Here is a 13,176-nt window from a genome sequence, read left to right on the forward strand (position 1 = left end):
AAGAGATTGGAGCAATCTGAAATCTGAAATTTTGTTTTTTAATTGCGCTGATACAGACAACTGGCTTGTTCACTACTAGTACTTTGGCTTATTTTTCAGAAAAACTAGATGTGGAAGCTCGTCTTTCTGACCTGTGTGATCAGGTCAAGGTAGGTACCTCCTTTCATTAGGACATACATGTCTGCACATGAGAATGGAGTAGGTCTCTAAAAGCACAGAAGAATGTAGAATCTCTGTAAAAGGCTGCTAGATTTTTGTTAACATGCACAGCAGTCTGTGGCTCATTACCTTCCTTGTAATGTTTCTAAGTGCTGCTTAAGTCTTGATTATATCAAAGTGCAAGCTGATAATACAGCTGGTTTTATGACAATATCTAACTACCAGCAAATCTATTAGAGTCTCGATGTCTGCAAATTTAACATTCGCAAATTTGCTTATTGGCGATTCAGTCTGGCTGACGGGCTTCTGTATGGAAGAGGAGCAGTGCAGGATGAACCCTATCTGAAGGTTGTAAGCACAGCTTTCAAATTAGCTGCACACCAGATGGAGATCGTAAGAGAGTGAGCCTCTCTTCCCCTTGCCCTGCGTCCGTATCTCAGCGTGATCTTGTTTTTGTTTTGTAACAACCGTTCTCAGTTCTGTGTCAGTGGTTTGGGGCGTGACAGGCTGGAGACCACTGTACAGGCTCACTGACAGTAAATTTGAGTAGATTGCTATAAGTTTGTGATTACTGTTTCTTTTTGTTCTTCAGTGTTATTTTAATTAACTTAGAGCCAATGAATTAGCGCTTCAATTATCATATAAGGGAGGGTTACTTATGTCTTTTAACTGACATACTATATAGTATGATGGCTGCGGTGGATTTGGTTATATATAAAGTTAGCTGAAAATTCATGACAGTTCTCTTCATACATTACAGTATTATTTACATTATGCTGTTATAATACTTTTCCCAGATGAGGGTTAGAAATTTGATTTATTCTTTCAGGAACTATATTGGAATCTTAGTACAGATAAAAAAAAAAATAAAAGTTGAAGTAGGAAAATATGGTTTAATAATAAAATGATTGTCAAAACATTTTTGTAAAAAAACAATATTTTATAGTATATTTTGAAGTAATAAGAATGATCAAATGTGATATAACTGATTATCAAAAAGTAACAGATCATATGGGAGACTTTAAGTGATGGAGTTGTCACATTCAGTATTGCAAAACGGACTTGAATGCACTTGCAGTTTAGGCTGGTTTGTATTGGTGCTTGTGTGGTTTTTGCTTACCATTTAAAAGTTGTGAGGTGTACAGAGTATTATAACTGATAATTTGCTGCTCTGGGCAAGGAGGCTGTTTGGGCAAAGAGGACATGAATGGTCATGCAAACAAATAAAAATGAATGTATCTTTGAAAATAAATGAGATGGTTAGTAAGGAGTCCTGAGACACTAGAATATGATTATGTGATGTTATATTAGAACTAAGATGTAACCTAAACTGAGTAACATTCATTAAAATGTTTTAAATTTGTGGAAGAGCTTGTACCTAAAGTGCTTACAGATCAGACTACTTATTTTAAGGATATGTGGACCCTTTGAAAGACGTTACACTCTTGCAGCTCTGAAGTTAGACTGCTGTCCTCATGCTTTGTGATCTTTTGCAGCAGAAGGCTGAGAATCCCGATGAGCTGGCTGAGTTGATAAACATGAACCTAGCCCAGCTCTGCTCCCTTCTCATGGCTCTCTGGGGGCAGTTTCTGGAGGTGGTGTCCTTGCAGGAGGATGTAGCAGCCTTATTAGCGCAGGAGCACCACACACTCCGAGTGAGTACTGAGCTGGCAGCAGAGGCTGTCTAACAGCAGTTGCATCTTGCTTCTTCTTTCACTTTCTCTTCCTTTTAAGCCAAAAACGCTGGTAACCCCTTGTTAAAAAAGTCTTTTTTAATGGCATGTAGTGTATGTTTGGCTTAAAGAGACAGATGTCCACTGCTTTCTTTGGCCAAAACAGTCCCCAGATCTCAATCCTATTGAAAGTCTTTGGCAGTGAAAATGGGTTCACTCCACCCCCTCACCCTGTTCACAGCCTCAGATGAGGAGATGCTGCAGGGACAATGGGATATTTTGGACAATGAGATGAGTAGCACAGGAGAAGAAAGACCTGCCGTTCATCTTCTACTACCCCTTGCGCAGCTGCAAAATGAAACATAGGAATGCCGTGATGTTCAGAACTGTGAATAATGTTGTTAGATAGTAAACTTCCCATTGCTTCTGGATTTAGCAACATAATGTGTTAAGCAACATATTCATTTTAGAGTAAATAAGTATTAACCAATCATTAATAATAGTGCTAACTTCTCTGAAGTTAAATATGTGATATATGTTAAATATTTTTTAATATATACAGTTTGATTAATGAATTAAATTATTAAATTGCAAATGATTAAATTGCCAGCCATTATCTCTGCCCAGAGAATTTGCCTTAGTTGTCCTACCAGCTGCTAATGTCCACTGGATGCGATTGTAACTTCTGTGTTGAAGCATACTATACCTTTCTGACCACAGCCACAGAGCTGGCTTTGCAGGGATGGGTAGTCCTGGTCCTGGAGGGCTGGAGTGTCTGTAGCACCAGCACCTAAAGAGCTGGGAGAAGCTGTTCAAATTAGTTTAATTAAGTAAATAATAAGGTGATTAAGGTCATAAAGACCTGATTTGGAATGAAACTCTGTGGATACACCAGCCGACCTGGGCTCTGGATCACCAAATCTAGAAACCTATAACTTAAGTCTCCAAGCTGGCGTGGATCAGATAGGTATAGATGTCTCATTAATGTTTACCTGGCCAATGCAAATAGCATTATTGCTTTATTATCACTTATATTTATGCAAATTATTGATGCACAATAATTTATTATACACTTTTTTTAGGTAAGAAGGTTTGCAGAAGCCTTCTTTTGTCTGGAACACCCACGACAGACTGCTCTTGCATATCAAGAACTACAGTAAGTTGCCAATAAGTCATCAAGGCTGTAATATTTGCAAGGTGACTCCATTAATCTGTGGAGACACTTTAGAGAGGACCTAGTCTGCTGACGGGCAGTCCAGGCCTCAAGCACTGTACTCATGTACTCATTACTATGATCATGAAGAAAGATTGAAGGTCGTGGTAACTTGAATTTCAAATCTTTTTTCTAGATACAGTAGGCTCTTGACATTTGCAGGGATTTGGTACAAAGAGCCTTTGCCAGTAGCCAAATTTGCACATAACCAAGTCCACCCCTATACTGTTGCATAATGTACTACAGTACATAGTGTGTATGGTTATAAGTTACATAAGTAGCCCTCCCTTATATGATAAAGTACTAATTGCTTTGGCTTTAATTAATTAAGATAACATTGATCAAATAAAAAACAACAGTAGTGAAGTGATCACAAACTAATAGTAATCAGCTAAAATGAATCCCTCCACTGCGTCCAGCTGATGCCTGCACTTTCTCTCTCTGCCCTCCCTGCTCCATGTTTAGCTTACCCCACTGTAACGAGAGGGGCAATAAAACTGTCAGTGAGCCTTTACAGTCGTCTCCAGTCTGTCAATCCCCACGCCACCGACACAGAACTGAGTGCAGTTGTCACAGTACAAAAACAAGACCACACTGAGATGTGGATGCTGGGTAGTGGTTACTTGGGCAGGATGGGAGAGATTCACTCTCTAGCTAGATGCGTCTCACAATTCTGGTCTGTTGTGCAGCTAATGTGGTTGTGCATAACCTTCAGCTAGATTTCCTTCCATTATGCTGTTCTTCCTGTCAGCCAGACCAAGTGTTAAATTCACAGATATCGAGACCCTACTGTATTGTTTTTCTACAAATTAGATTTAATTTTTCCATGTAGACATAGGCTGTAATTGCTCATTGAATGCATTTTCTTTTTTCCAGTGCTCACAGCCATTTGCAGATGACAACAGCGATTAAAAACTCCACTTACTTTAACTCTCTTCCCCCCCTACCTGTTGAGTGTGCTGACCTGGATGGAGATGTTAATTCACTGCCCATCATCTTTGAGGACAGATATCTTGATTCCATCACAGAGGGTTAGTCCAGCAGAAGTGTGCTTTTAGACCTGCTTGACATTGGAGCTTTTAAGATGTGTTGTGCTCATTAATTATGATTATTTTTTATAGTACTGGGGTCTATTATGCTCATGAAATGCCAGTAAACAAACCTTCATCACTGACTGTAACCAAGAACATTAAGGTTGCAAGCAAGAGAATGCCATTTGGCCCATTTTTGCTAATGTGGTTGCTATTCGCTTGTTGATTGGAGAAGCTTTCCTAAAGATCAGAGAAGGGATTCTGGAAAATCTATATCAATAACACGGCTGAGTAACTTATTCTGAACAAGCAACACTATTTTCACACCGGATAGTGTTTTTCTAAGTTCAGTGTTATTTGTTGTCTGTATTTTAGCCATTAAATGACAGTCATAGACATACTGTGTATATAGAATTTAATATTCTATATTTTCCCAGTCCAGTAATAAACTACAAAAAGAATTTGAAAATGGATCTGCAAATTATTTTGATAATATCCAATGTTTGTGAATTCAATCAAATGCTTAAATAATAGAATGTATATTTTAGTGAGGTTAAACACATTATGTTGCTTATGTGAAAGTAATTATTCACCATATTGTTGGACATTTACTTACTTTGCTCATAACTTCCACATGTGAAAACCTTTCTGTTTTGAAGATCTGGATGGACCGTGGCTCGGTGCTCAGAATATAAGAGGTGCTTCCGTCTCTGGCAGGGCAGACCGCTCCGAGCTGAAGGAATGCGGTGGCCTGGGCTTCTCCAGCCCAGAGTTGAGGACCAGAGCAGCCTCAGCAGTGTGGCCCTCTGACAGTGAGAAGCTGCAGAAGTCTCAAAAGGGCAAACACGAGGAATCCATCAAGTCAAAAGGGAAAGTGACAAAGCTGAAGAAAAACATGAAAACCGAGAATGCCAAGAAACTTGTGAAACAGAGTTCGAAGGATTCTGTTGTCCTGGTAGGTTATAAGTGTCTGAAAGCTCCTGCTGTAGAAAATAGCTCCAAGTCCAAAGAAGGAAAACCTTCCACTAATCAAAAGGAAGAGCCCAATGCTTTAAATATTGAGGTCACTAGCAATGTAAGGACAAACACTAAGCAGCTAAGTCAGAGTAGTGAGCCTCGCTTCCTGCCCTTCCATACAGGATGCAGTGCTGTAGACTCCACTACAGACAGCGATCTAAGCAGCACCTGCAGTCAAAAAGGAAATGAACTTACTAGCCTTTTGAGTTTGGATGCACTCAGTAAGCCTCAGGCTGGCACTGGGGCTTTAGTGACAGAATCTGTATCTGCGCAAAAGAACGATCAGTTCGAGCCCTGCGGCCAAAAATCAACCCAGATATCAGGAGTCAGACAAATCGATGTGAAACCAAGTGATAAAAATCCTTTTCAGGGAGAGAAAGTAACTGTGATCTTGCCATGTAGGACTGATGGCAAACCTCCAGGGACCATTCCAGAAGTCATACAAACGGAGTTCCTAGATGTGCAGTCTGGTTTGCCTCCTTTGACTAGTGAAACTGATTTTGTGTTTGAAAGGGGCATGATCCCCAAGTCCAGGGACAGTTCCTCTAAACGCAGGCAGTCCAGCACATCAGTCAAAGAGGTCCACTTGGTGGTCGGGGGCGATTCTGTGAAGTTGCCCGACATCAGTGCTTCCTGTGCTTCTTCTCGATTGTCAGACTCCGGAATTGAGAGTGAGCCCAGTTCCTTTGCCACACAGCCGTACCTGGACCTGCTGTCTGAACCAGTTTCAGAACGGTGCTCCCAGCCCAGCGAGAAACCTCACCCTCCACCACTGCTCAAGCCAGAGCCCAGCGCTAAAAACGTGAGAGATGGCCTTTGCACTGAGAGCACCAGTGCTGTGAGTGAAATCCAGTCGTCTCTAACCTCCATAAACTCCTTGCCTTCAGACGAGGAGGAGGATGACAGCTCCAGGGTCTCTGTTGTAGCAGAGGGCCAGACCCTGCAGGATGTCGGCAAAGGAGACCAGCCCAAACGCGACAAGACTCGGAAATCTAGCATTCTTGTCCAAGAGCAAAGTGTGGTCTTTTCAGGACACATGGAAACTGGATTAAATTCTACTAAAACCACTCCCAGTGCTCTCAGTGTTAATTCTTCAGCCACAGAGTTACAGCCCTGTGCTGGAGAGCTGGGAGCCATGGGCGACTGCGATTCCCAGCCTCTGGCAGGCACTGTTGGTAAGTCCAAGGAGCCTCCTTTAGTAACAACTCCGCCAGAGCACATGGTTGAGCTCAAGTCTGAGGTTGTGTTCCTTGGTGAGCCCAGAAGTGCTGAGTGTGTGACAGAGGTTCAGAAAGGAGCTCCTGGTAAGAAATCAGAAGACACCGCAGGTGAGCCACAGGCAGCTTGCCATTCCAGCACAAGCGTGAACAGTATTTCTGCTGCCAGCAGCAGTGACATAGTGAGGCAGGGGCTTGTGGAGAATTACTTTGGATCACGGAGCAGCACGGATGTCTCTGAAATAAGTCCTGTGGAGAGCGCAGCCACCACTCTCAACACCGTGAGTTTCCAGGGGGAAGCGAACGAGCCTCAGGAGGAGGAGCAGGAGCACGAGATGATCGAGAATGGCTATTACGAGGAGGGAGAGGACGATGGTTACGTGAACGGCGTGCCTGGGACGGAGTGCGACGGGATGAGCGACGATGAGAAAGCTGTGCAGCTGGAACATCTGGCTGTGGAGCATTTCAGAGACCCTGGTAACCCGCCAGGGGTCTGCACCCCCAGCTGCCTGTCGTTTGCCTCTGCCGTGAGGGACTCCCCCTGTAGTGTGGGCTGCTCCCGGAGCAAGCTGGACACTGTGACCAGGCAGCCCAGCACCGGGCTGACCAGCTCCGCAGCCTGCATGCGCTGGTATGAAAGTGCCCCCACGCCACAGATGAACACGTAAGTGTAATGTGAATTCCTTTACTGAACTGATGTAGATATGGAGTAAAAATGAACGTTCAAAGATACGTATTATATAAATTGTTATAAATAAAAGAAATTGGTTAATGTATAATACTTTCATCAAACACAGTCTGTAAATGATCATGATCGTTCACTCTTGTGCTCTCTGCACTAACTAAAACACCTGCAGTACAATACAGGGCGCAGAAAGTCCATGGATAAATAGTTTTATGTGAAGGTATAGTAATGTATTAATGATATTGAGATGTGATATATATAGTAATGATGAAGCAGTTGAGGTTTGTACAGTTTTGTAGTATTTAAATAAGAAGTTCTTTTTGTAAAGAAAAGTAAGTTATTACAAATTGTCATTGAAAATAATTGTTTTTTCATTTTAGTAATAAATCAGTTTTTTTACTCCATACTCTGAAGAGGCAGCTTTCTGCATGAAATAGTGGCCACTTCACTCTCAGCAAAACTGATTTCCAGTCACTTTTCTTTCCTGCAACTTACTGATTTTTTTTAAAGGAATTGCAGAACTAACCAAAGCCACTCTATTCAGATGACGTTTTTTATTACAATAGTTTTGTCGAGGCCAAAGAAGACCTGAAGCAGCTGAAACTGCCTGGATTCTTGTACAGCGACGTGCCTGGACTGGCGTCCACTGTGCCATACTTCAGTGCGGAGGAGGAAGATGGTTCTGAAGAAGGGATTCATCTCATTGTGTGTGTGCACGGCCTGGATGGTGTGTGGCTCTGCTGGTTCTGATATCTCTATGAGTTCCGAACATGACTGACCACTGTACACCTGCAGGTGTGAAACATGAGCAGGGATATTCAGTTCCCTCCAGAGTCATTGCTATGACGTGACAGCATTAGTCACAGAGGGGATAATGTATTTTGCTTTAAACAACTTTAAAAAATGTTATATTGTAATCAAAATAGCATTATACAGAACAAAGTCATATTTGCATAAATAATTGAATTCCAGAACACATTTATTCATACATGTAAGCATTCCTTTAAATAAAATCCAGCAAAAACAAATCTACAAAGGTCTCCTGTTTCCCAATGGTAAAGGGAGGCAAACCAAAACCTATTTTATAAGATGTAAAGAAAAATTAATGGACAAAATTAAAAAAGGAAAAAAGTTGTGGGCCAATATTTATTTTAATTTTCCAGTTGCTCCTCATCAGCATTCTAGTGTAAAGTCAGATATTGTAACAGTTTTGGGTCATATATCAGGGTTGCACTGTGTGTAGATTTTGTTTTGAATTTTTTTTCTCTCAATTGTAGGTAACAGTGCTGATTTGCGCTTAGTAAAAACCTACCTGGAGCTGGGGCTTCCAGGGGCTCGCATTGACTTCCTCATGTCTGAGCGAAACCAGGTAAATGTAGCAAGACTGTAGGTGCACTAGTATTTGTGTTGTTTAAATCACGCATGCTAGAGGCTGAGCATTGAGCTTTAGGTTTACTTTTTGTATGACTTGCTTAATAGCGGACGTTAAATCCTGTGAGCAATACATTTCATTTCTATGTATGACTCAGAATTCATCCAGTATATTTTGGAGAGACTGAATTAATTTATTTCTGTTTTGCTAACCTCCACAGAATGACACATTTGCTGATTTTGACTCCATGACAGATAGGCTGTTGGATGAAATAGTGCAGTATATTCAGATCTACAACCTCACTCTTTCAAAAATCAGGCAAGTACTCCCCTAAATAATAGTCCACTCTGCTCTGTGATCTTGCTCTGAACTGTGATCTTAAGTCTTTTCTCAGTTTTGTGCCCTAGCCGGTGGAGTGCTGGCTGTTCTTCTGGTATCAGGTATCTAAGCACAGTATTCATTCACAGGTCTTTTTATATATTGTTGTCCCTATAGATTAATTTTCTTTCTAAACATATACTCTGCTTTTAGCTCCTGAATGACTAAGGGTAATTTGAGTAGAGAAAACTGATAAAAATGCACAAAAGAGCGAGAATTATACAGCAGTTTAGCTGTAGAGCCTTTCATTGTTAATTTTACTTTACTGTGTGTTATTACACACTTGTTGCTTTTACAACCTGAACACAGGCAAGACTCCCTATTCTAACCTCTTAAAAGTAACACAACATTGTTTCTCAACAGCTTTGTAGGACACTCTCTTGGGAACTTAATCATTCGCTCAGTCCTCACTCGTCCCAGGTTTAAATTCTACCTGAATAAGTTGCACACCTTCCTGTCTCTGTCTGGGCCACATCTGGGGACACTGTACAATAGTTCAGCTTTGGTCAACACAGGTATGCCAATTTAAATGAAATCATAAATGCAGTTGATTTACAACAAAATAAAACCAGAGAGGCGATTTTTAAAAATGTTTCTTGTTATGTAGAGCAGCTATTTTGTTTTATTTTATGGAGCTGAAGGCTTATATGTGTTTCTCTGTGTTGAGGTTTGTGGTTCATGCAGAAGTGGAAGAAGTCTGGATCCCTGCTGCAGCTGACTTGTCGTGATCATTCTGACCCTCGGCAGACATTTCTGTACAAGCTGAGCAAAAAGGCAGGCGAGTAGCAGAGAGAGAGCAGTTCACTGAAAAGAGCACTCATTGGTCAATGCAGGGCTTTCCAATCTGCACGTTTTTATGGTAGCTGAGCTCATATGATTTTTCCCCTTTCTGTATTCATGCAGTAGGTGACATTTCAGTTAACACAACTGAATAAGGGAATTTCTGAAACTCAGAAATTTTCGTCCAGCAAGTATTGATACTGGTTCTAAATATCATTTTAAATATTAAATATCTTAATATCACTTTTGAATGAATCCAGCCAAAAACAAATGTAAAATATGTCTCAAATACACAATTGAAACCCGTTAGCATGTGAGAACTGATGTGCATCAGAAGGCAATGGGGAGCAGTATATAGTGAATACTGTAATAGTGAATACTGTGTTTTGAATGTGGAGCAGTCCCCATGGTGTGTAAATTAAACTAGGTGGTTGCATTAATACCTCACTTGAATGATGACTGTCTTTGTGATCCTGATATCCAGAAGATGGCAATCCAGTCTTTTCAGTTCTCGTTCAAATGAAATTAAACTCGTGCCCAGTAATGAGTCTTTCTAAATGTTATATCTAAATTAATTGGAATCTGTTATCTCTGATTTCCCAGGTCTTCAGTTCTTTAAAAACGTCGTCCTAGTTGGCTCTCTTCAGGACCGCTATGTCCCCTATCATTCTGCTCGCATTGAAATGTGCAAAACAGCCTTAAAAGACAAGCAGTCAGGTAAGACGCATCTTCTAGTTCTCGTAATGAAGGAGCATCAGTGGTTCCACTCTGTGATCTGCAGAGACCTTTGTCACCCCCTTCTGCTGTGTTTCCCTTGTGGCTTTTTTAGTGTTGAAACATTTTTAAATAAAATGGCTCTGTCAAATAAGCCCTTACAGTGTGGCCATGACCCCGAGCTCCCAACAGTGCTTGTATCCCTCTCATCAGCCTAGTCTTGTAAGGCTGAGATAACACACCTCTATAACCTGTATCAAGATTGATCATTTATGTCAGTTCAGATGAAGATAGACATTAGGAAACTTTCTGAAATATTTCCTAAACGTTTTCACAGTCTGTGTGCTTTTGACAGTGAATCAGTATTATCATTAATAACCTGCTTTCAAATGCCTGCTAAATGGTGCTTTAATTGCTGTAGTCAGTATCCTTGTAACAGGAAAACAACAGCACAACAGAATTCTGTGTTCAGTACAAATGCTCTTTGAAAATGCTTTTTAAGAAATGTGACACTGACCCTTATGTGTAATGCACCAGACCAAGGCTGCAGTAGAGTGTGAGATTTTTAGATATAACATTTATTTTCTCAAACATTTTTCAGAAAATCTTACTATTCAGTCCTAATTCATGTGAAGAAAAAGAGATTAGAAAAAAAGATTTGAGGAAAAAGGAAATGCTGGATGGTTAATGAATATTTATGAATAGACGTATCGTTGCTAAAAAGGTGCCATCTTCCTGCAGTGTATTGAAAGGATTTTGTTTTTCATCATTTTATGTATTCCAAACAGCTGTATTATCCTGAGAGTTATAAACCCTTAAGTACCTAGTGCTAAGAGTAAAGATAATATGTAAAATGTATTTGTGTTAAACTTTCACTGATATTATTTTATGAAAAATGCATCTTGATGGGACTGAAGCTGCGCGAAGCTCCTGCAGCCCAGGATGCAGAATGAGCTTTTTAAACGATGTCCCAGCTGGCAGGGTGGTAACTGGACTGGGTCTCAGAGGAGGCTGGAATAACCTGGCTCCCTGTCTTCCAGGACCAGTGTACGCGGAGATGATTGAGAACCTGCTGCTGCCTGTGCTGCAGAACAGAGACTGTAACCTCGTTCGCTATGATGTCATTCATGCTCTGCCCAACACTGCCAACTCACTCATCGGGAGGGCAGCACACATCGCCGTTCTGGACTCAGAAATATTCCTAGAGAAGTTCTTCCTGGTGGCAGGCCTTAAATATTTTCAGTAGGTTGATGTTTCATGTGGAGAGAAGGAGGAAACAAAGCTATTACCTCATTGCATTGAGACACAAAATGGTTAATATTGTTGTATCAGATTCCTTTTTGAGTTTTAAAGATATTTATACTTTTTATATGGGAGTTTAACTATATTAGTGTTTTGATATCATCCTTTTTTCTTGTTCATTTGTGGCTGTGCAGTTCTTTATTTTTATGTTTTTACAGACTTTCATATTTTAAGCCAATTTAATTTTAAACTTATTTTATGTTCACACTAGTAACATTAATTTTCTTCAAAGAATATTTGTGTTGTTACTGTTACAAAGAATTAACAATTTTATTTATGAAAATCCAACTATATTTTAATGACATTCTCTATTTCGTTAAATGATACAAATGAGTAATAATGATGAACTGGAAAATGTAGCTGCTAAAAGAAATATTTATTCTATGAACTGACCAAGTTCTGAGTCATTCATGTCAACATCTCCACAAAAGGCAATTTATTTTCTACTCATTCTCAACATGAACTTGTATCATACCTGTGGAAAAAGACTTTTTCTACTGCAAAGAATGAACAGTAATTTTTATTATTCAAAGTGACTTTTATTACTACATTCAGAGCTTTTAAAGGCTTCCAATAAAATATGGAAGTAAGGAGAGATTTCTGCATGTAGTTCACACGAAGCTGCAATGAAGAAAGCTTTGGTTTTGTATTGTTTTCAAGTCCATTGTGATTTAATATACTTAACTTTATCTTTGGAGGGCTAAAGTGCTTTGAAAAAGAACAAAAGTTTATTGTATACAATGCCATCATTTTACAACAGGGTTTTTAAATATACAAAGAGAAGATTTATTGATGGAACGCAGGCAGGGGATCAAACACTTTGGAGAACTGAAAACATGTTTGTCTGAAATGGAGGTTGACTTTTTTAAAATAAAACCAGACTCTGTTTGTGATTGAATGAAAGATTGGATAATATAGTTTGTGATTTTTAAAACTGAAATATTGTACCAATAGAACAAATGCATGTTCTCATTTTTCTTTGTCCAGAAGTGGTTTGTACACTCTTGCACACATTTTCCATTAAATGTACCATAAATAAACCCAAATGTCTCAATCACCCTCTTTTAGATGACAGCCTAATACCCCATCTAGGTATTGTAAATTATGTTCTCAGCTGCTTTAAACAAGAGCTTGGTTTTGAGCTCTGTGGAAGTGAACTATCATTACTGACCCTGCAGGACAGCGGGTGAAGTGTTCAGTGCTGACACTGTCATTTGCTTCAAACAGCCTGAATGTCACAAAGACAGCTAATTCGAGGCAGTGTCCCAATATGCACACTTGCATATGTCCTTCATAAAAGCGTTCCCACTCAGGTCAGCAAGGGCTCAGGGTGTCCTCATTTGTTTCTCAAGGGTGCTAGCACTAGCAATACTACTGAGGAGTATTCGTGTACCTGCCTTGTATTTCGTACATGGAAAGACAAAGTATTTAATATAATACAAAACTTTGAAGTTGAATGAGCACGACGTGTCACTTCTGTGCTGGGATAGACGAGGTGAAAGTCAATTTCATCAAACGGTGAGATTGGAGAATGGAAAAAGAAATCTTTTAACAATTATCTGCCGACCTGCACTTAGCCTTTGGAAAAGCAGCATCAACAGCAGGCAGCACTGTGACCCTGAGTGACGTCACGCG

The 13,176-nt window shown here is 40.1% G+C and overlaps 1 protein-coding gene across 3 annotated transcripts in view; it reads left to right on the top strand.

Annotated features, from left to right (window-relative positions):
- Positions 1 to 12,581, top strand: part of fam135a (family with sequence similarity 135 member A) — a 38,900-nt gene extending 26,319 nt beyond the window's left edge. For 2 of the 3 annotated variants that reach the window (XM_088933643.1, XM_088933644.1), the window contains exons 11-22: positions 100 to 149; positions 1,656 to 1,814; positions 2,915 to 2,988; positions 3,922 to 4,076; positions 4,736 to 6,974; positions 7,562 to 7,722; positions 8,273 to 8,364; positions 8,588 to 8,685; positions 9,109 to 9,260; positions 9,413 to 9,523; positions 10,129 to 10,242; positions 11,280 to 12,581. In XM_088933643.1, coding sequence (XP_088789769.1) covers positions 100 to 149; positions 1,656 to 1,814; positions 2,915 to 2,988; positions 3,922 to 4,076; positions 4,736 to 6,974; positions 7,562 to 7,722; positions 8,273 to 8,364; positions 8,588 to 8,685; positions 9,109 to 9,260; positions 9,413 to 9,523; positions 10,129 to 10,242; positions 11,280 to 11,485 — 3,611 coding nt within the window. In that variant the 3' untranslated portion in view covers positions 11,486 to 12,581. The remainder of the gene's footprint in view (positions 1 to 99; positions 150 to 1,655; positions 1,815 to 2,914; positions 2,989 to 3,921; positions 4,077 to 4,735; positions 6,975 to 7,561; positions 7,723 to 8,272; positions 8,365 to 8,587; positions 8,686 to 9,108; positions 9,261 to 9,412; positions 9,524 to 10,128; positions 10,243 to 11,279) is intronic. The other variant, XM_088933645.1, reaches the window with a different exon arrangement.
- Positions 12,582 to 13,176: the final 595 nt, after the last annotated feature.

The sequence above is a fragment of the Atractosteus spatula genome, chromosome 15 (genome assembly GCF_055471065.1).
Source record: "Atractosteus spatula isolate fAtrSpa1 chromosome 15, fAtrSpa1.hap1, whole genome shotgun sequence".
NCBI lineage: Eukaryota > Metazoa > Chordata > Actinopteri > Semionotiformes > Lepisosteidae > Atractosteus > Atractosteus spatula.